Source organism: Mytilus californianus, unplaced genomic scaffold (assembly GCF_021869535.1).
Source record: "Mytilus californianus isolate M0D057914Y unplaced genomic scaffold, xbMytCali1.0.p SCAF_1, whole genome shotgun sequence".
Classification (NCBI taxonomy): domain Eukaryota; kingdom Metazoa; phylum Mollusca; class Bivalvia; order Mytilida; family Mytilidae; genus Mytilus; species Mytilus californianus.
The window spans coordinates 129236618-129261320 of NW_026262581.1; the positions used below are offsets into that span (position 1 = coordinate 129236618).

General features: G+C 30.5%; 1 protein-coding gene across 39 annotated transcripts in view; it reads left to right on the forward strand.

The window, feature by feature from the left end:
- Nucleotides 1-24703, forward strand: part of LOC127712980 (centrosome and spindle pole associated protein 1-like) — a 93496-nt gene that overhangs the window by 37550 nt on the left and 31243 nt on the right. For 33 of the 39 annotated variants that reach the window (XM_052219756.1, XM_052219763.1, XM_052219758.1 and 30 more), the window contains 8 exons: nucleotides 1093-1251; nucleotides 1832-1875; nucleotides 9543-9639; nucleotides 11019-11048; nucleotides 15762-15855; nucleotides 18506-18517; nucleotides 20862-20958; nucleotides 21785-21796. In XM_052219756.1, coding sequence (XP_052075716.1) covers nucleotides 1093-1251; nucleotides 1832-1875; nucleotides 9543-9639; nucleotides 11019-11048; nucleotides 15762-15855; nucleotides 18506-18517; nucleotides 20862-20958; nucleotides 21785-21796 — 545 coding nt within the window. The remainder of the gene's footprint in view (nucleotides 1-1092; nucleotides 1252-1831; nucleotides 1876-9542; nucleotides 9640-11018; nucleotides 11049-15761; nucleotides 15856-18505; nucleotides 18518-20861; nucleotides 20959-21784; nucleotides 21797-24703) is intronic. The other 6 variants (XM_052219595.1, XM_052219634.1, XM_052219577.1 and 3 more) reach the window with 5 other exon arrangements.

Below are 24703 nucleotides of genomic sequence, written 5' to 3' on the forward strand. Positions count from 1 at the left end.
TTCAAATAGTTATATAAGGGGGGGGGGGGGATTTTTTTTTTTTGTTGGGGGGGGGGGGTGGGGGGTCAAATCGCAACAGCATAGTGTATTGCACAAAAGCAAAAAATTGAATATAAATTCAAATCATATAACCAATTCTAAGTTCTTTACTACAGTTATTCTGTGTCAGAAACCTATTATGTGTCAAATAATTAATTACAATCCAAATTCAGACCTGTATCAAGCGCAAATATTGTGTCCAATTTTGCCCCAACTGTTCAGGGTTGGACCTCTGCGGTCGTATCCAGCTGCGCCCGTCGAAGCAATTATTTATTCCTGATTAAATAAACTTCTCAGTAAAGGCAGTTGTGCAAAAATAAAAAAAGAGATCTGGGTAAAAAAAAAATATAATTCAAAAGTTTTTGAATTTCTGTTTAAATTATATGTTGATTTAGTTAGACATAAAGTTATTGTTTTGTTATTGAAACATTGTGTAGTAAACTGTATTACACCTCCACTGTTCACTACTATATTATTTTGATGGTTTGAGGTGCAGTAGCCTAATAGCACAAATGTATTCACAAAGTGTATGTGTATAGTGCCTTCAACATTGTACTGATTTTGCTGTTTTTTTCTCTGACCTGATTAAAAGTCTGTTTGAAAACTAACATTTTAGATAAAGTACATAGCAAAATAGTATATATTATAGAATATATAGAATGAAAACAATGATATTAAATGATACATTTATAGACAACAAGTAACGATGTCTGTATAGTACATGAACATTCATTGTTACTTAGCTTAGAATTTTCTTTATCTTTGCTGATTGTATTTTTAACTAGAAAATATATACAAATGAATAAAAGATTCATATGATTATGTAAAAGGTCTTTAGTTGTAAGTTCTGTAATTAATATAATTACTAATTTTAAGGGAAAGTGTCCTGTATTTGTGTAACTGTACCTTAAAATCGATACTAAGATTAAAAATCAGTAAAAAAGTAAAAATACTTTTAAAAAAAGTCTGGTAAAGCAGATATTAGACAACTTTAATTGTAAATTGTCAGGGAATTCAGATGGTTTATATATGTATACATGTATATCATTTCAGAGGTCAAATGAAAATGGTCCTCCGGGTCCAAGAACTGGTTGGCAGTCCCCATCTTATGATGATGTGCTAGACAGGAAAAGACAAGAAAAAGCCAAGTATAGACGTGATGATCCTACAGGCATGAGGGCCTACAACAGCGAAGGAGCTATTGATACGCTGGTAGGTAAAGATGCACCTAAAACAATAAAGGCATAAGGGCCTACAATAGCAAAGGAGCTATTAATACAATGGTTTGTTAAAGTACACTTTAAATCACACAGGTATGAGGGCCTAAAACAGTGAAGGAGCTTTTGATACATTAGTTTGTAAAAACAAACATAAAATCATACAGAAAAAAGGACCTAGAACAGTGAACGAGCTTCGATACGCTTGTATTTAAAAATGCACATACTGGCATTACGGTCTTCAACATCAAACAAGCTATTGATACACTGGTATGCAAAAATACACATAAAATTATACAGGCATGAGGGCCTACAACAGTGATTTACTGGTATTTAAAAGTGTCCATAAAATCAGACAGACTTGAGAGTCTTGAAAATTGAAGGCGCTAGTGATACACTGGTTTGTTAAAAGTAAATATAGATATTTTTTTATGTGAAAATCGTATATATGCAGGAATGAGAGTAGATGGTATAGATGTTTTTTTTCTGTAATTCAATTTATTTAAAAAAAATTCTAATACAGTTGTGTCTTCCAAATTTGAAGAGAATTTCAATATTCTTTTTATTTTTTTCAGGGGAATGATAGATATAAAGATTTGGACAGAGAATATGAAACAAGGTTAGTTATATCTGATTGTACTGAAATGATATAAAATTTTCAATTATTTATTTAAGAGAACTGATGCTAGTTTTGGAAATACGGTAATGATTTTCTCAGGACTGCCTACATCAGCAGACCGTATAATGGTAATTGGAATTTGCTGTGTACATTATCATAATGTCTTCTTACATAAGATTATATGGTATAATTAAGAATTCCAAATTTCCATTGAAGTATAGACACAGGTGCAATAACTTCTATATCAATTTTTTAACCATTTTTAACCGGATTTTCGAAGTTAAAATCCGTTATTGATTTGGGGATGTACGGCGGGCGGGCAGCTGCCAAACAGTGTCCATAAGATGTAAGATAAGTTGTGTCCTGTGACTAAATGAAGGTCAAGTTCAATTTTCACGATTTTAGCTTTTCTCCTTGTTGAGTTATCGCCCTTTTTAATATCCATAAGTGGTACTTTTTGTGATTGAGTTATTTCTCTTTGAACAGAAATTGTTAATTATATATATAAAGTTTGATTACACTAAGCCTTTATATTAATTTCCACCAGTTATCAGATTACTAAGCATATGGTTAATGCCTTATCTCACAATTATAATTGGAGTGACATATTTATTTGAAAATTTTCTGTTTCCTAAGTGTTGATGATTAAAAGCTATATAGGACTGTATAAACATAGTTGGAAATTTACTGTTCATTATTAGACGTTTTGAAGATAATAACAGATAAGTTTTATAGATTTTTAAAAGACATTGTATTAATGATAAATAAAACTTTGGATTTTTTTTTCTTTTCTTTGGTTAATTGCTTGAAGAATTTTGTGGTAGGTTTGTTTGTTATTCTATAAAAAACTAATTTTCTGAATGCTATATATATATATTTTTTTTTGATGAAGTGAACTCCTTAAAAAACTAAGCTTATATTGTCTATAAATAAACATATATTTAGATTTCTGATTTTGGGCCCAGTTTTCAAGTTGGTCCAAAATTTAACTGTGTTTGTTTTCAATATAAATTGAATATATATAGGGTTCTTTGAAATGATGAATCTAAACCTGTATTTATTTTCATTATTAATTAGATAATACCACATTGAGGTCCAAAGGGTCCTAAATTAAACTTTTGTTTAATTTCATCATATCTAATTTTAGGGAAGTCATAACTGGTTTTTTATACGACCGCAAAAAAATTTTTTTGGTCGTATATTGGTATGACGTCGGCGTCGTCAGGTGTCGTCCGGCGTTGTCCGAAGACACATTGGTTTTCGCACTCTAACTTTAGTTTAAGTAAATGGATCTCTATGAAATTTTACCACAAGGTTCAATACCACAAAAGGAAGGTTGGGATTGATTTTGGGGGTTATGGTACCAACAGTAAAGGAATTAGGGGCCAAAAAGGGGCCAAAAATAAGCATTTTTGTAACTTCCAGACATAACTTGTGTGTTAGTGTATGGATCTCTCTGACATTGTACCACAAGGTTCCATATCACAAAAGGAATGCTGGGATTGATTTTGGGGGGTAATTGCCTCAAAATTTTAGGAATTAGGGGCCAAAAAAGGGACAAAAAACAAGCATTTTTCTAGTTTCATGACAATAACTTGTGTGTAAGTGTATGGATCTTTCTGAAAATGTACTACAAGGTTCCATACCACAAAGGGAAGGCTGGGATTGAGTTTGGGGGTGATGAATCATAAGAAGGTTCAAAAAATTGGGGGGGGGGGGGGGGGGATTTTTTTTTTTCCCTTTTTTTTCTTTTTTTCCTTTTTATACGACCGCAAAAAAATTTTGAGGTCGTATATTGGTATGATGTTGGCGTCGTCGTCGTCGTCGTCGTCCGAAAACACAATGGTTTTCGCACTCTAACTTTAGTTTAAGTGAATGGATCTCTATGAAATTTTACCATAAGGTTCAATACCACAATAGAAAGGTGGGGATTGATTTTAGGGGTTATGGTACCAACAGTTAAGGAATTAGGGGCCAAAAAGGGATGAAAATAAGCATTTTTGTAACTTCCAGACATAACTTGTGTGTTAGCATATGGATCTCTTTGACATTGTACCACAAGATTCCATATCACAAAGGGTCAATGCTGGGATTGATTTTGGGGTTAATTGCCTCAAAATTTTAGGAATAAGGGGCCAAAAGGGGGCAAAAAACAAGCATTTTTCTAGTTTCATGACAATAACTTGTGTGTAAGTGTATGGATCTTTCTGAAATTTTACTACAAGGTTCCATTTCACAAAGGGAAAGCTGGAATTGAGTGTTGTGGTAATTGCCCAAAACGTTTAGTAATAAGGGGCCTAAAAAGGGGTTTAAAATAAGCATTTGTTAGTTTCTAGACAATAACTTGTGTTCAAGTGTATGGATCTCTCTAAAATTGTATTATAAGGTACCATACCACAAAGGCAAGGCTGTTATTGAGCTTGGTTTGGGGGGAAAGGGGGGTGGGGGTGATGAATCATAAGGGGGGTGGGGTCAAAAAAGGGGTAATTTTTTTTTTCCTTTTTTTTTTGTTTAAAATTTACATTTTAAGTTAGTTATTTTTTATCACGAAGAGAAAGTAGGAATTGAGTTTTGGGGTTAATTGCTCAAACATTTATGAATAAGGGGCCAAAGGGGTGGTGGTGGTGGTTGTTATGGCTCTAATGTTTAAGGAATAAGGGGAAAAAAGGTTTAAAAACAAGGGTTTCCAATAGACAAATAATTGAGTAAAGAACATTATTTAAAAGCAGTGTAAGGTTGGTAATTCAAACTCATTTAAATATCTCATCTACACTGCTTTTAAATTATGTAAATTGGAAATTTGCCAATAACTTTATTGTTAATAAATGCATTGGAAATTTGCCAACAATTTTAGTGTAATAAACTTCATTGGAAATTTGCCAATATAAAATTTTGCTGATGAAGGTTTTTTGTTTACCTTTAGCCTTGACTATGAAGTCATTTTCTATTTTTATAGCCTTATGATGTAGTTGAATTATTTAATACTTTTATGATGTGTTTAAATGGGGTTTTATCATGTTTATGGTTGCAAATTTATTGTTTTAGTATAATAAACTCCATTTAAAATTTGCCAATAAAAAAAATTTTTGTTTATTTTTAGCTATGATTATGATGTCATTTTCTATTTTACTTTTATGGTTGCAAAGAAATTTTTATTTTTAGATATTACTGTTAAATGATGCTGATTAAGGTTTTTGCTATGTTTAGCCATGACTATGATGTCATTTTCTATTTTAATATCTGTTATGATGTATTTAAATGGGCTTTTATGGTTACAAAGGAATTTTATTTTTAGATATTACTATAAAATGTTGCTGATGCTGATTAAGGATTTTGTTTATTTTTAGCCATGACTATGATGTCATTTTCTATTTTAATACCTTTATGATGTAATTTCCGTTTTTAGATATTACTGTTAAATGATGCTGATTAAGGGTTTTTTGCTATGTTAAGCCATGACTATGATGTCATTTTCTATTTTAATATCTTTATGATGTATTTAAATGGGCTTTTATGGTTACAAAGGAATTTTATTTTTAGATATTACTTTAAATGTTGCTGATTAAGGATTTTTGTTTATTTCTAGCCATGACTATGATGTCACTTTCTATTTTAATACCTTTATGATGTATTTAAATGGGCTCCCATGTATTTAGATTTTTGATTATTTATACATGTTACCAAATTGGTCCACATTGAACAAAAACGGTCCAAATTTCAACTTTATTACATAACATCAAAAAACATTGAATTCTACATATTCTTTGATATATTGAAATTAACAAACAATTTAGTTTATGGATATTCCACCATAATAGGTAAATCAAATTTTTTCCAGTTCTTACACCACATTCATCCTGTGTCAGAAACCTATGCTGTGTCAAATATTTAATGACAATCCAAAGTCATAGCTGTATCAAGCTTGAATTTTGTGTCCATACTTGCCCCAACTGTTCAGGGTTCGACCTCTGCGGTCGTATCAAGCTGCGCCCCAGCGAAGCATTTTCTTTTTTCTTTTAAAATTTTCCATTTTAAGTTGGTTATTTCTGATTTATATTTAAAAGCAAATAATAATGATATGGTAGGAGATACACACCAAACAGGATGTGTAAATTATTGTGCAATAGCAAGAAATTTTCAATTGCACAGTATTGCACAATAGCAAGAAATCTTCAATTGCACAGTATTGCGCAATAGCAAGAAATCTTCAATTGCACAGTATTGCGCAATAGCAAGAAATATCCAATAGCACAATATTGCGCAATAGCAAGAAATTGTCAATTGTACAGTATTGCGCAATAGCAAGAAATATTTAATTGCACAGTATTGTGCAAAAGAAGATACTTCGTATAAATTGCTTATTTCTTGACAAATTTCAATGGGGTTTTATTCTTGAATTCTTGGGGTTCTTTAATATGCTGAATCTAACCGTGTATTAAGTTTTTGGATTTTGGGCCCCGTTTTTAAATTGGTCCACATTGAGGTCCAAAGGGTCCAAAATTAAACTTTGTTTGATTTCATCAAAAATTGAATTATTGGGGTTCTTTGATATGCTGAATCTAACCATGTATTTAGATTTTGGATATTGGACCATAATAGGTGAATGTCCAATTTAAAATTTTTAAGTTCTTAGACCACATTCATTCTGTGTCAGAAACCTATGCTGTGTCAAATAATTAATCACAATCCAAATGCAAAGCTGTATCAAGCTTGAATGTTGTGTCCATACTTGCCCCAACTGTTCAGGGTTCGACCTCTGCGGTCGTATCAAGCTGCGCCCTGCGGAGCATTTTATTTGTTATTATATGAATTTGAATTATTTCCCTTTGAACAGAAATGAGTATTTCATCAAAAATTGAATTCTTTGGGTTCTTTGATATGCTAATTCTAACAATGTACTTAGATTTTGGATATTGGACCATAATAGGTAAATGTCCAATTTCAAATTTTTCAGTTCTTTGACCACATTCATTTTGGGTCACAATTCTATGCTGTGTCAAATATTCAATCACAATCCAAATTCAGAGCGGTTTTAAGGTTAAACGTTGTGTCCATACTTGCTCAACTGTTCAGGGTTCAACCTCTGCAGGAAAATCCGGTTTGCTGTCACTCTGACAGCCTTTTGTATGAAATTTCAACTTGCAGTAGACCACTAATATTTAGATACTCATCAATAATTTTACCCCATACTATGATGTAGCAGAGGTATATAGTTTTTATGTCCCTGCTGCTAGACAAAGGGGGCATTAAGTGTTACCCTTGACTGGCTGTCTGTCTGGCTGTCCTTCCGTCTGTCCCAGAAGTATTTTTACATATTATAAGCAAGCTTGAGCGGAGGCATTCGTGTCCTCAGACACATTCTTCTTTTATTTTTCACCCGTCTGCCCCTCGTCAGTCAGTCCATCTGTAATTCATTTAGTTTCAGGATGCTAACATTAATGTTTTATAACTGATTGCAACCATACTTTGGATATATGGTCACATATAATGAAAGGAAGACCCAAAGGTCATGGTCACAGTTACTTAAGATAAACTTAAACTGATGCAGAAAAGGGGTTTCAAAATTCTGTATCAAACACTACAAATGGGATTGAAACTATACTTGGATATATGGTGAACTATGATAAGAAGAACCTTACTGCTTTTGAGGTCACTACATTCAAGGTCAAGGTTATAGAAAGTAAAAATTAATTTAAATTGTGCAAAAAAGTAGTTTCTTGATGCTAAATCAAATACTTCATATGGGATTACAAGCTTACATGGATATATGGTCACATATAATTAGAGGAAGATCCCTATTGATTTTTAAGTCGCTAGGTCTAAGGTCAAGGTCATAGTTACAGTCAACCATTACAACAAAGAATTAATGTCTTAAATAATTACTAAAAAGAATCATATCTTAAAGTAAGCAGATATAAATAAATACAAATGTATCAGGAAAATATAAGGTTTTCCCCCATTAAAAAGGGGGGGGGACATGGAGTATGTGAGCTTGCTCACTAAAAGTTCTTTAATTAATTTGGGATTCCTCTTTCAGGAGAAAAAAATGAAATTGTGGTATTTAGTATTCATAAAACAGCAGATTTTCACTTAACTGGAAAATTGCTATCACTGGATCCTCTGTGATGATAATTCTCAAAAGATGAACTTGAAATTGAATTTTGTATGCTTCCATATCTAAATTCATCTCTGGGGAAAACATCAAATTGACAAAAATGAACTTCACAGATCAAGAATTGTTAGTTTATGCATATATATATATTGTAAAGATAAAAAATAAAAAACTTCAAAACAAACACAAATTAAAAAGTCTGATGCTTTTATTCTTATGGGGACTATTAAGATGTATATATAGATTCTACCACTGCATGGAGTGTGATACCATATTTCTCCAATTGAGATTGTTAAATTTTGAGAGAGGAGAAATATTGTATATCACTAGATTGGGTGGTGGAATCTGTTTTTGTAAAGTATCTTTCTTTTCCAATTTTCAGTCATGGACACCATTTTTATACACCCGTTTACGGGACGTATTATGGTATACCGTTGACCGTCTGTCCGTCCGTCCGTCCCGTCCGTCCGTCTGTCCGTCCGTCTGTTGTCAACATGTCGGACATTAATTCAAAACCGCTTTAACCAATATGCATGAAACTTTAGTGAATTGTTTATATCTATTGACGTGAGCTCCCTTTTGTTTTTTATAAATTTCAGATGTACCATTTCTGAGTTTTGGGGTTTTATTCATTAAAAAAGGGGGGATTTTCCAGTTTTCGGACAATAACTCGAAAACAATTTCACCAAATTGCATGAAACTTTTGTGAATTGTTCATATCTATTGACATGAGCTCCCTTTCCTTTTTTATAAATTTAGGATTTACCGTTTCCGAGTTTTGGGGTTTTATTCATTAAAAAAGGGGGGATTTTCCAGTATTCAAACAATAACTCAAAAACAATTTCACCAATTTGCAAGAAACTTTGGTGAATTGTTTATTTCTATCGACATGAGCTCCCTTTTGATTTTTATAAATTTCAGACTATATGTTTCTGATTTATGGGGTTTTATTCATTACTAAAAGGGGGATTTTCCAGTTTTCGGACAATAACTCAAAAATGCTTTTAGCATTTTTTATGAAACTTTGGTAAACTGTTTATATCTATTTTTGTAAGCTTCATTTTGATTTTTATAAATTTTCGATTTTATGTTTCCAAGTTATAAGATTTTATTTGTTTATAGTCTGACAACAGATTTACTAAGTATTACGCAACATCACAGTGTATTGCACAACAGCAAGAAATCTTTCATATAACCAATTTCAAGTTCTTTGACTACATTTATTCAGAAACCTAGAATATGTCAAATATTTAATTAAAATCCAAATTCAGACATGTATCAAGCTTGAATATTGTGTCCATTTTTGCCCCAACTGTTCAGGGTTGGACCTCTGCGGGCGTATCCAGCTGCGCTCAGCGAAGCAGTTTATTCGTAATGTCACAATAGCAAATTCAGGGGACAGCAAAAAAATTTGATTTCAAATTTGGATTTTGACCAGTGAAGAACTGTAATCAAGGAACCACATGTTGATTATAAAAAGAATTTTCAACCAGTCAGGGGAAGTATAAATCGTCTAAGAATTAAAGTAATATTATATATATATTTTTTTTTTTAGGAAAGTAAGATTTCGTGATCAGAGATCTAATATTTTGGACAATGACCAGTGGTTAGATTCTGATCAGGTCAGACGAGATGTAGAATACCAAGATTTGGTAAGTTTTTTTTCTGTTTTTCATAGATAGTTTGGTTGGTAAGGTTATGTTGCTTTGGGCTGAGGCTTCAATCTTTACCCTAGTCTATATATTTATATAAATATTTTAGAATGCTGACCTATTCAAAAACTTAAATTTTAACAGTGTCATAAATAGATTTCTTCTTGACTAGTATTTTTTTTTTCTAAAATTTTTTGAATTATTGTTATAGTTATTTGTTTATAAAGGTAATGTGTAATGTATATATAAAAATAATAAATTAAAGTATTAGCGATTCATAAATAAGAATTTCAATAGTTTATGTTGGAATTTATTATCTGAAAGAAGGCTGTCTTTAATGAAGGGAATACTGAATGTTCAGGTACAGGTGTATGTTTGGGCCAATACATACTTTGGCATGCAATAAAAATGACCAGTCAATATTTTAAGATAATTAGTAGTAACCTAATTGCATAATACATTTATTTATGTAATGGTAACAATTATTATTTATGTTCTTGCATGATTATAAGTTTGAGATAGAGTTTGTATGTTGGGCTTACTTTTTTTCTTATTGATCAGGGTGCCATCTGTTCTTGATGCACATATGATATTTGGTGTCAGCTTATATTCTTATGTTTTTTTTTCACATTCTTATAAGGGATATTATTGTTGTAATGACACATCTGGTTTTCAGTCTGAAAACTAAATCTCTTGAATTTAATCTCACTTAGGATTTTCAGAAAATACTTAAGAATTTGTTTTCTGTTTTAGAAGCAATTTCATAAGATTTTGTGAGTTTTGGTGCAAATATTGCTCTCATTGCAATCAAATCCTGGCTGGTTTGCTATATTTCATCCTCCTCTCTATCTGTGCTTTGTGAGTACACACAATATAGTGCAGTGAGGTGCACATTCTTAAGTCCTATCCATGTCTATATCTTGTAACTATAAATTATATATGCTCAGATATCCAATTTACAAAATGATGTGGTTTTGTAATACCATAATTGTCAATAAAACTATTTTATCACAAAATACACAAGTTCCAGAAAGTTGGATGGGGTGAATGAGTTCATCTGTTATACTTACATTTTACGGACAAAGGTAAATAACTCAATAACTAGATTGTCTAAATATGTGAAGTTCACAATGCAAATTAAAAACAATCTACCTGCTCAGTTCTAACATAGGCTCATTGCCTTTGGATTAATAATGAAGCAATAAAAACCCTATTTCATATTAACTTATACTTGTTAATTTTTTAAAAACCTAGATACCAGACCCTTTGGGTCTGCTAGTAGCTTTAAACTAGCAATATTTATTTATTCCCAAATATTACGAAAGTATAACAAAAATAATCTCTGATAAATACTTGATGTTTGTTATTTTCACTAACAGTTAAATAAAGTGCAGAGTTCTCAGGAGTCGGTAGGTAATTCTTCCTTGTGGTGTTTCAGCCTAATGTCACGATGATGCACACATCTCAAAATAAGACTTTCACACTTCACCTTCAATCTAATATTATGATAATCTTTTAATTCATTAAATCTAGAACAAACTGATGCATGTACTAACAAAAGAAATTTATTGTTTACATCATTTACTGATATAAGAGATTTCTATCATTGACAGCAAAGAAATAGTAAGTGTTTTACCTGAATAAGAAATACCAAAAGATATTTTACAACTTATTGGGTGGTACAAGTCACTGATGCTGTTGAAAAATAGTCAAAGGGGAAAAATTTGTCAGCTGATATCTGCTATTTTTGCCAACTAAGTTTCTACTGTAATTTCTATGTTATCTGAAAGTGCTTGTAGAAGTTGCATAAATCAATTTTTATATATTTTACATATTAGAGTAAACATATATCTTCAAAACTTTAATAACAGGATTTATGTAATGATATATTTACATAATTACAGTGGGTTAAGAAAAAATCAAGACAAGTTATGATATATCATTATAAGACATCAATTTTAATGGTTTTAAGCTTGTATTAGAAGACTTTATGATATCAAGGATGAATTATAAGATGAACTTTTGAAAGATATGAAGGATAAGGCATAGGCTGAAACACATTCTTCTTTATTAAAGTTTGTGTGAACACTTGTTTCCTATTTGTAAGATTGGCTAGATGTAAAAATGTTTTGAAGCTCTCTAGATGTATATTCACTTTGAATGACTCTGGTTACTTGTAAACGTGTTATGCAGATGCAGAAGTCTGCTTTTTCCTATTAATGAAATGTCTGCCATAAAATGAATGAATTTGTTAAAAGTGGTATCAAATCTGAATAAAGTTTTCAATCTACCATAGTGTAGAATATGTTAATATTTACTGTGAGGTTTCATTTAAGTCTGATACAATCAAGTTCCCTTTCTTACTTGATATTCATCACAGTGGATGGTAAGATTTGTTTATAAATTTACTTGGCTGCTTTACATCTGTTTTTATTTTGAAGCATATTTCTCTCTTATGTGTTAAAGCAATTTTCTGTATTTTTTTTAAAAGTATGTTAAAATGTGACCAAAGGAAAAGCATACTTTTTTTTATTATCACCCTGGCAAGACATTCAAAACTATGAGAAAGTAATCTGATAAATACAATCCTAGCAAGAGAGACAGTAATCTGATAAATTCTATCCTGGCAAGACATTCAAAACAGTGAGAAAGTAATCTGAGAAATTCTATCTGTGCAAGACATTCAAAACAGTGAGAAAGTAATCTGAGAAATTCTATCCTGGTAAGACATTCAAAACAGTGATAAAATAATCTGAGAAATTCTATCCTGGCAAGACATTCAAAACTATGAGAAAGTAATCTGAGAAATTCTATCCTGGCAAGACATTCAAAACTATGAGACAGTAATCTGAGAAATTCTATCCTTGCAAGACATTCAAAACAGTGAGAAAGTAATCTGAGAAATTCTAATAAAGATGTGAATTACTCAATTTATCTTGGTTTTAAACTATGTGTAACAATCAGTGGTCAAACTTTCAACCATTTTCAGGATGAAACCATTTTGAAATACATGAATATGGTTTCTACTAAACTGACATGCAAAGCTCACAAGATTAATGAAACCATGAAGCAGGTCACTGCACTCAGACTTGAAATTCTGACATCTGAGCGAATCAGTCTTTTCTCTGCTCCTTGATGTCTGAGAAATATATTGCAACTTTTTTATTGAATGATAAAACACTTCATATGAAGAAAAAGAGATATTTGGTAAATATCAGTAATAACAGTTTGAACAAAACAGCTTCTAATAGAGGTCATCATATCTTTGCCTTTAAAAAATTGTTTGTTTTAATCTAAAGAATATCGATGTTATATGACATGAAAATAAATTCTTGTTTTTAGCAATGAATCAAAAGCTAACATATAAAACAAAGCACTATCATGATTATGATGATAACAAGAATTGGTCACATTTTGGTTTTGTATTTCCAAGTATTTGTTTGATTGCTTATTCTGTAGTCGTTTTTGTTGTATTTTAGATAATCTGCCTCTCTTAGCTATTTGTCCATATAAAAAAAAAAAAAATAAAAAAGCAAATAATTTTTTGTTGCTTGCTATGATCAGGTTTGAGGATTACATCCCTGTCCAAGAATTATGAAATACTGTCTGCACCTTAGCCTTCCTTATTTCTTCCAATATCATATACTGTGGATTTATTGTTTTTCGGGGGATGTTGAATTTTTGGCTTTTGTTGATTAAGGTAAACCACTAGTTAAAGTTTTGAAGAAAAACTACAAATTTCCTAAATGATTGTATCCAGAATTTGTCAAATCATAAAATCAGGAATCCTGGAAATACAACTTTTTCTGAATCCACATATTGGTACCCACTGAAATAATGACTCCACAGTATATGTCACACTTGATGTATGTTGTTTATCTCACTATTTCTCCATCATAGTCTCTTGTGTGCTTTGAATTATTTATTTACTTGTAACTACTGTTGTATCAGTTTGATCTCCTTTTAATGATTTATCAATAACACTCCAATCATTACTTATCATGTCCCTAGGCAACAAAAAAATATGACCTTGAATAAGTGAACTCTGTTAAAACAAATATAGCTAAAAAAGAAATGAGACATAAATAGAATTCAATTATTTGGACACAGAGCTGGATACAGGTACATAATTTGGATGGGAATGATAGTTACCTGACCATTTGCACACATAATTTAACAGATACAGAATAAAATTAATGTTGATATGACCATTTGAGTTTTATCCATCTCAGTATTTATTGGTCTGTGGGAAAGAAAAATTGTTACTGCACCAGTTTCTCTACCCCTATACATGAATGATTTATTGCATGTTCATTTTATTTTATTTTTTTTGTTAATGTTGACCCTGGTACAATGGAATTTTGATATTTATTATTACATGCTATTTCAGAAGGGGTAAAAGGGGGAATTCCTACAGTGGTTTAGGTGTCCATTCCATGACATTTTTGTGACATTTTACTCAGGTTCTTCCAATTAGAGCTTTCTTAGTAGCAAGTTTTATGTTTGTATATGATGCATTTTGACATTAATCACTCATCAACGTTCTATTTACCAAATACTTCTAGATTCTTTAATACATATAATAACCATGAAATGTCCGTCACATTTTTCTCAGGAACTAGAAATCAGAGCTTCCTAAAATTTGGTATCAAGCTTTATGTGAGCATGCTTAATTGTGTGATGCATTTCCATCATTTATCAACTTCCTGTTTTCCGAATATTTATTGCTATAGTATCATTAGGTATCACACTAACTTGTTTATTTAGAGTCAAGGAATTTGTTACTGAAGCTTACTGGTTTACCCCAGACACTCTGGAAGCTTACTAGTTTACCCCAGACACTCTGGAAGCTTACTGGTTTACCCCAGACACTCTGGAAGCTTACTAGTTTACCCCAGACACTCTGGAAGCTTACTAGTTTACCCCAGACACTCTAGAAGCTTACTGGTTTACCCCCAGACACTCTGGAAGCTTACTGGTTTACCCCAGACACTCTGGAAGCTTACTAGTTTACCCCAGACACTCTGGAAGCTTACTGGTTTACCCCAGACACTCTAGAAGCTTACTGGTTTACCCCAGACACTCTGGAAGCTTACTGGTTTACCCCAGACACTCTGTATTCTTCCATCAAGTAAAAATTGTCAAGGCCCAGTTTCATAGTTAATGTTCTATTGCAATAGTTTTACTATTCAGATCTAATTGCAATAAGAATAAGAGACAGTTTTGGATAATGTTACTTTCATTAAGTAAGGTTGTTGTTGTTGCCTTAAACATGTTGAGAGTAGTTTAAGGTATAAAGCAGTAAACAAAATAGGATATAAGAGATAACAGCAAGAACTATGGATTTTCTTTAAATAATTAATAACAATTCACATTCTCCAGAGGAATCACTGCCATTATCTCATCAAAAAATTATTACTTTTAATTAATATGTCACGCATGGGTCGATATTTATCAGATCTGTTACTTAGTAATCACGTCACTAAAATGTACATCCAATTCATAACGTCATATTCAAATTACTTATTTAAGTGTTAAAACCTGCAATATATTCAGTGTTATTCAGTCTTTCACTTTTTGCTTTCGTTTTTGGTACACATATTTTCAAGCCTTAGAAATTAAACCAAGAAGTGAATAAGAAATAATATACAGTCCTGAATGAGATGCAGTGTTATTGAAACATAGTTTTTAAAGATCATATATCGTCACAGTTCATTAAGTTTTCTTTATGGAATCAATTTTGATTCAAATAGGGTCAGATATTTGTATATTTACTGTTATAGTATAATTCTAGGTTACCATAATAGGAATATGAATAGGTAAATAAAGGTATATAGGTGTACCTTTAAATCTGATTTATAAGAAACTTACATAGTGGTGTGCATATCTTAAAGGAAATTGTTGAAAGGAGAACTCCATTAGTAATTATTTTGAAGAAGTGTGTTTGGATATATCTTGTTGTTTATTTCTTACAGAAAAAAGGAGAATTAAGTTTTTGTTATAGAGGAATAAGTTTTCTGATATTATAATTATTGAAACCAAACCTTAGGGAGTACTATAATTAATTTGGAATATCAAAAATGAATGTAATACAAGTGACATAGTGATTGTTATAATTACAGCAACAACCGCAAGCTGCACCAAGGGGTCCTCCGCCGAGGGAGGAACCATCGTCATCAGAAATGGCAACTTCATATTATGCCACATTGCCAGTCGGTAAGTTTCTGATATTAAGGTTTATGTTTGTTTGGAGTCACATGTTTTGAAATAAAATCTTTTTGTCGTTTGTTCTCAATGTTTATGTGTTATTCGATAAGGAATCAGATTGCCACTCTTGTTGTTCATTAGTATATATAAGTTTTGATTATGATTTTTTTTTTATATCACTTCAACAGAAATAATTATTTAGATAAGGTTTTGGAAACATTTGCATTATAAAAAGCTATATATACTTTTTATAAAACATGAGGTCTAAGTTCTATATATTATATCACAGTCCAAACAAAGATCAGTATTACATGATATTTCTACATTTTGTAATTGTAAAGGTTTGGATATAAAGCTTAAAGGAATGAATGTCTTAATAAGTAAAGGTATAAGACCTCAATGAGTCTTTGTGTAAACAAGAAGACAAACATATTTAAAGATATATTGATCAGATAAGAAATTTATTAGAATGGCACAATGCCAGGGATTAATCTTATTATTGATTTCCTTTTAGTTCAAATCAGATTAAAATTATCAAATTTTAAAGAAATATTATATGTTAAGTAATAATGCTAATAATTAAATAATAAATATCAACAAGTAAGTATATCAAATTGTAATAAATTGACACAAAACAGCCAAAATATTAGATTTTTTTCGAACATGTTTTGAACATACAGCTTAGTTATATAACTAAATGCTTGTTAACATATTTTTCTTTTTTTTTAAAGCTGAGTAAGATTTTTATGAAATAATAACATTAGTATGTTCATTCAGTGTACATAATTATAGATAATAAATAAATAGATATTAAATCAAATGAATATAAGTTTAAAAGAGTAGAAATGATAAAAATTTAAATAGATTTACCACCCTAAAGAGATGAGGATTGCTCAGTTTCTTTTCATCAATAACATCATATTTTTGAGTGAAGATCTAACATATTCTTCCTTTTCATGTTATTATTCCTATTGAAATTTTTACTTAAGGTAAATAGTGTTTAAAGACTGCATGCGTTAGAGGTGTTCTCATATCTAACAGAATTTAAATACATACTCACAATAGACTTTTCAAATTCAATTTATGTTTTTAACTTTGACAGTACTTTTATATACAACATCAATAGAGAGATGTTTATGTCAGTTTTAGTTAAGTTTGTTGCATAGTAACAGTTGTGATTTTTTTACTAATAAAATATTTATATACATTATTAGTACAAGTGTATTTTTATGCATTTTTTGCTGTACACAAAAAATAAATAGTATACGAATTATTGAATGAATAAATAAATAAAAATAAAAAATAAAAGCTTTTGAGAGATTTGGTGGAAGTAAGTACATGTATAGGTATGAATAAATAGAGAATAGAGGTATACATAAAGAGACAGCAAACCAACAAAATACTAGACACCTATGGATCAACATATAGTCCAACAAAATACACTGTCAAACTTTCAATCACTGAGAGTTTGTTGAAATGTTGCAAATCGATTTAATTAAAGATCTGTTATCAATACAAAATTCCCTAAAGGAAAAAAAGATCAACAATAAAGGTCTCTTTTTGCTTTTCTCTGGTTTCTGGAAAAAAAAATCAAAGTTCCCATTGTTTCACTATACTTTCAAGAAAAAGGTTTTTTTGAACTGCTAGGTACATGAATATTGTTTTTTTTTATAAAAAACAAAATAGGATCCAAAATAGTTATATTTGGATTTGAATCGGGCATGAATCTTTGAAATAAGTATATTTGGTTTATGAAAAAAACGTCGTTGCAACTAGGAGAAGCCTTTATAGAAGAACTAAGAGAAATGGTAACTTGAAACATGCCTATATTGTATAAGTACATTGTACTTTTTTCAGTATCAGTAGATTAATTATTTTGAATTTAAATTAAAAAAAACATGATTACCAAAAGGAAATCAGGATCTTAGATACTAATATAAGGTCTAGTATAGCCGAACACTCTTAGATATTGTAGAATGGAATAAGAAGGATATTGTGTATCAATTAACATTTGGTATATTCTCCTTAAGAGAGTAATGCATTTTGTAACCAAAAAAAAGCACCCAGACAAACCAATTTAATGCCTAAAAAAAAACACTAATCAACAAAATTATAGTTTAAACAAAAAAGTGGCAGATAAATCTTTTAAGTAGAATTTGTCATGCTCATTTATATATAACCAGAGACATATATACACATATATGTGTATATATGTCTCTGATATAACCTTGTTGAACCACTTCTTCATATTTTCAAATGTGGATTGATGTACACTTATTTGAAGTCTGCCTTTCAGATTTACATTAAGAGTGGATTAAGTTTTTTTTTTAGGCACCAATTTAAGTGGATTGAGGAAAATATGTTTTTGTGGATACTTGAGGTTGTGGTTTTGAAAAATCCTTTATAACATGTATGTAAGAAATTAGTTGAACACTCTTGAATTAATGGTTCACATATAACCACGAAATCCAACAAAATTAGTACCCTTAAAAAATAATTATCCAACTAAGCTTTATTATCATATTAGGGGCTCAAAATTGATTCTTTCACACAAACAAGTTTGAAAGCTACTGCTTTTTGTTCAGAACATGAAAATAGCATTGTGTGGTCTAATTTTGAACCCCTGAACACATATATGTTTGAACAATTTTCTTCACAGGTACTGACAGAGGTATGTTGTCACTATTTATAGACTTGTCACATGATTTCTCTAGAAATGTATGTATGTCACATGGTTTCTAGCATGAACCAGTGCCATTTTATTTCTGTTTAATTTATTGTTCATCATGTACTCATTACTACAGGTAAATCCTTTCTTTTGGTGTATTGGTTGCATGACAAGAGATAACTCTTAATAAGCATGTCTATTCAATTTTATAACTTTTTGTAACTTTATAATGAAAAGAAATGTGAGAATAAGGTAGCTATGGATAAATTCTTCTTTTCAGTTAATTTATATATATACAAGCCAGAGAAAAAATCAAGCACATTCAAAAAAAATTATATTCAAATGAAAAACATGTTTCATTAAAATCCCTAGAAATAAGAAATAACTTCATAAATATTTAAGTTAAGATATAAATTACATTTAGATAGACACAAACTGGGTAAAGGTTCAGGTTTTATTGAGTCAACTGGCTTCAGTGGCTATTTTACAGATAAATAAAATGCTAGAGAATTATTAACAAGTAAAGTCTTGATTTTGGAATTGGCAACTAATGATGCTTCTATAATAAAAATGATGAAATTGCATATTCAGTTAGTGTCACTTAGTTTGGTGATGTCATATCTGAGCACCTGTGAATGGGTGTCTTTTTTGGTCACATGATAGATTAACTAAAGCCCTGAAAAGAAATTACCTATCAAAATTACATTCTTATATATCATATGAAGTAAGGAACTCGTTGGCTTTCAAAATGAATTAACACTCAGACAGATTTTTCCTTTGCTTCCCACCAAAAATGTGTATTCATAATTTAATTGGTTTCATCAAAAAAAAAAATTTATATTTGTGTATTATGTTTTGTTTTTAACGATTTATATCTTTTAAGTTTAAATATGCATGAATTTTACCATTCATTCATTTTTATGATGATCTTGGTGTGTTAAGCTTTTATTTCCTAATGCTTTTAAGTTTCCATTCATTTGAAATAATTCGTTTGGTCTTTGTAGTAACCATTTTCTTAAAGTTTGTTTCCATCATAACAGTGCATGAATTTATCTCATTCCATCCCGACAATTTCCCAGTCTTACCAACCTTAATGTTTGAACTGTTCAAAGCTGTGTTTCCTTTAGAATGATTATAAGTACTATACGAGTTGTCAGAAGGTTGGAACACTATGTTTTAAATTGCTATCAAGCAAAGTTGCAGATAACGTGGTGGTGCATCTATTTAATCATACACTGTGGCTTTATTTATGTTCATAGATACTTTTTTGGGGAGCTAGATAAAAGTAGAAGTTTTAGATTTAAATTGCTGATTCCAGAATAAAATAAATGGGTTTTAAAATTACAATACATGTACCGTAATTTGTGACGTACTTAATTAATGATTTTAAAACTAAGTCTTTTCAAGATGTTATTTTTCATAGAATATTTTAATCTTTTGTTTTCTCAGACTCATGAAAACCACAAAACTTGATATACAATAAATGATAAAGTCTGCACAGTACATAACGTCTTAAACCATCTAAAAGCTTGATATTCAGTTTTCATTATAATAATTTTCTAACTATTTTTGTATCACAGAATTTTTCCTAGCAATATCATAAACCTAAGTAAAAAGTCAAAGTCATTTCCATAACATTAGAGAAAGGCATAATAGAACTTGAGTTTTGCATCCATCATTCATAAACCTTGGTAACAAACTTGGTGATGATGAAACCCTTGTCTATTTCAATGTTAGAAGCCAAAAGACCATGAGTTCAAAATGACAAATATGGATTAGTTTGCAGACACATTTGTTGTTTTTTTCTGAACTAAGCACAATGATTAGTTATGGTTAGAAAATAAACTTTGAACTTCAAAGGTATGACATTAGAATATTTCCAAACAATGTCATAAAATGTAATTGTAGGTGTAAGGACTAATGACTAAGCCTTTATATCAATGTAATAATTTAACTAACAAATATTTATACCATACACAGTAGATATTATTTATGATTAATTTCTATGAAAAATAATCAAATTTATTAATAGTTATCAAACACAGGCAATATCACACTACAGTTTCCACAGCTTCTCTCAAGTAAATCCAATGCAGCTAGGAAATATATATGATTGAAGGAAGAAAATGTATATTTTTATATATTTATAATTTTTAAGGATCATAGATAGCATTAGAACATCATTATTTTGCAGGAAATTGACCCTCTGTTAATGACATTTCCTTACATTGAGAATAAATTCCTCAGTTTATTTTTCACATCATACACACTTTCCTTTATATTATCTTACATTCATGTCTGTTCTACTGTTCAGCTTTTTAATTGTAGAAGTTTATCTGAATTGTAGGTGGCAATGAAAGGGATAGTGCCAAGCGTAGGAAACAGAGCAAATACAGGGAAGAATTACAGCTACAGATGCAAGAAGCTGTGGCTGCTAAAAGGAGGTAAGTGCTTATATCTACAGAAGATAGATAGATAGATAGATAGATAAATACTAAATCAACCAAAGACAAGGCCACCAGAGACCATTCTTTATTTAGAAAAGTCAATATCAAAATTTCTTCTGTGAAGCTGCAAGCCAAATCTTTACAACAAAATCATAAAACAAAACATAAACATAAGGCATTAAGCATAAAACATAATGCATTAAGCATAAAACACAAAACATAAAGCATAAAAGTTTTATTGAAAGTTGTTGGCATATACAACATCACAACATTATCTTTGTGGAGCTTTTAACAAACCTACAGCTATATATATATACAATGCTTAGACAAGACAAATGCATTACATTAAAAATCATAAAGAGATCAATCGACACATATAAAGCAGATAGCACATGATAATAGAACAGCAACAATTTAGACATAGATTAGTTTAAAAGAAATCTAAGTGTATGTTGGTAGTTAGAACTCCCTTAAATAGAATTATGCTATATATATAAGCATAGCATCGATATTATTAGAACAGTAATAGTAAGTAGAATAGAAATACAAAGAACCTGTATAATGAATTTTAAAATGAAAACCAATCTATTGTGACTTACATATTACATGTATTAAGATTTAAGAAGCACATTGGCAAGAGCTACTGTTCCAAATTCTACTTAAACTTTTGTACTGACTCAGTAACATCTCGTTATGGAGTTCATTGAGCAGCTTATTTAATAGTTTGACTCCTGCAGATCAAACTGAGTATACACCATGTGTAGTGGCTCTTGCCCAAGTTATATCAAAATTGTTCATTTCTGAAAGAACAAATTATTTTTAGAAACAAGAATTTGTAAGTACAATGAACATTATTTATAATTGTATCTACTTCTATTGCAATTGATTTCAATCTTCGTACTGTAAATTCAGAAATTGTTTCGTGCATTTATTGCGATTTTTGAAGAAGGGAAAAAAATGCAAGATTAATTATTGCGACATCAGGAAAATCTGCAAACCGATACATGTATCAAATATCAGGATGCGAGATTTTATTATTGCGATACTCAACCAGTTGCATTATTGCATTATTGCATTAATAAAAACCTCGCAATCATTTCTGAATTTACAGTATTTTAAAGCTTGGTTAACCAGATTTTAGCAGAAGTTACTTGATTGGAATTCGTAAATATAAACCTTGAAGCATGCTCTTGAATTTTCTTTATTTTATTATTATTAACTTCACCACAAAAAAGTGCCATACAGTAGGGAGGTAATTGAAAATTGTCATAATGAAAAGTATGTTGTAAGTCTACCTTATTTAGTAGTAGGTTTTGCCTATATATGCTTCAATATATGTAATTGTCTGGCTGCTTTTTATACACAGATCTTAGACAGGACATATTATAGTATACTGTAGTCTGTCCGTCTGTCCATCAATTCTGCCCATATGTCAGCACTTCGTATGATAACTCAAATTTGGTTTAACTGATTTTTAACACAACATTAGGAGATCCCTTTCAATTTTGATGATTTCTAATTAGTGTCATTCAAGAGTTATAGGACTTTAGTAATATAGAAACATGGTCACTTTAATATTCTACCGACTATCAGTACAATCCTTACCAAAGTTAGCATCCATTTGGCTGTGCGGAATGTACAAGTATGCAGCCATGTCCTGTCAGAATGAGGACATTAAATCTGATACCTTGTGTTAAGAGAGTGCCACGCTCTCTGCATGTCAAGAACCCTTGCAAAAACACTTTGAGGGGTCTGTAGTTGGCCTGTTGCAAAGCAAAATTTCTGTCCCTATCCAATATACCCTCATTTTCCATGGGCAGTCCAAATTTCCCTAACCTTCATTCCAGAAGGCCTCTATTACAGTACCTACCTCTTGTATTTATTGTTAATTTGTTCTCTTCCTGAACATGCATGAAATATTTGCCACTGGATGTTAAGCAATCAACAATCAATCAAAACTTCACACTGTTTTTGAGATTGATAAAAGGAAGCTTGAAATTTTTCAGGATTGGCTTTTATTTGTCATCATCTTCAGTTGTGTGTCGGTCTGTTGTCTTAAACTTTATAGAAAAATCTTCTTTAGTTTGAGCAAATCTGACATGGTTAACACGATCAGCAAGTGAAGGTCTATTTCCAGCAGAATTTTGAAGAAAATCGGACAAACTACTGAGTTAATACCCCTGAAAAGTATTTTCTTTGCAAATTTCACACTTTTTGTTTATTATTTTTTTTGCACTTTATGCACAAATTACAATAGATAGAGAGAAACAGTAAAAAAGCAAAAATGTTCAGCACAATAAAATCTACAAATCAGTCATCATGTCAGAAATTGTCAATCGACTCCTTATTGAAGCTATTACCCCTGAATGATGTTTTTATCCATTTTTTGCATTTTTGTCAAAAACTATAGAAAAGAAACTTTAAAAAGCAAAAAAAGACAAGCAAAATAAGATCTACCAGTAAGTCTACATGGCGAACTTGTCACACTGGTTATAGGATTTATTGCCACTTAATGATTTTTCTTATCTCAAAATCTTTCATAGATTGGCATAAACTGTATACAGTAATTTGATCATCAATACAAGACCTACAAAAATGTCCCTAAATAAGATCTTCAAATAAGCCAATATAACTGATTGCAATAAAGGAAAAAAATAAATATCAAAATGGCATAGTTTTTACCAGATGAGTGATTAAGGCTCTTGGAAGCCTTGTATCTAAAGTTTCAATAATTTCTATATCAGATTCAGAGGATGATAACATATTGTCATCTCCATAATTATAAAGTGAGCTATCTGTAATAAGTGAAAAAATAGATTAAAAAATATCAAGCAGTACCAGACCCTTGGGGTAGTCTTTGTATAATTCTTTACAAAAGTTAACCCACTGTTTTCTTTTGCTCAAGAGATTTATTGGTCAATACAGTTATTTTACCTCACATTAGGACATTAAAACTTTTTCTGTATTTATAAAACAACTATTACCATAGATTTAGATAAAATGATTGTTTTCTAATGAATTAAGGTTATTATAATTCCTGTACTTCTAACATTTATACCACTTTTGCTTGTTATTTTGATGTAGCTACTAAAACGATTACTATGTGACTCATTTATCTTTGAAATTGATGTTTAAATAAAAATTAATACATAAGATTAATAATAGCCAGATAAGTTATGTTCCTAGAAAGTAGTAAAATTAATGATACAGTATGATAGGATTGTCTGCTTAATAATAATAATAATAATAATTCTTTATTTAAAGAGGGTTACACGGTTAGCTATAACACTAATCTTCCCTGAAGCCCTCATGAAAAGCAATGAAATATAACAAACAAACAATTTACAAAATAATCAAACTAACACACACATAAAAGAAAATCAAATAAGAAACTGTTATGAAATGTACAATTTTCAAAATAGGTAAAAATTATGAATTCATATAGTATTGGCATCATTCATATTATACCTTAACAATATTTAAAGTTTAAGTAAGTGAGAAAATTATTATGCATATAAAATTACACAGCTTCTTTATATTCCAACAAGTAATTTTTCAAATCTTTTTTGAATGAGCTTGTACTTGAGGTTGATTTTTTCAGGGATATTGGTAAGTTATTCCATAAAATAGATCCTGAATATATAAAAGATTTCTTATACTGCTCTGTTTTGGCTTTTGGAACTTTTTGCAAGACATATTCCTCAAACAATATTGGTTTATTTTTTCTGGCATTTCTTTTTAA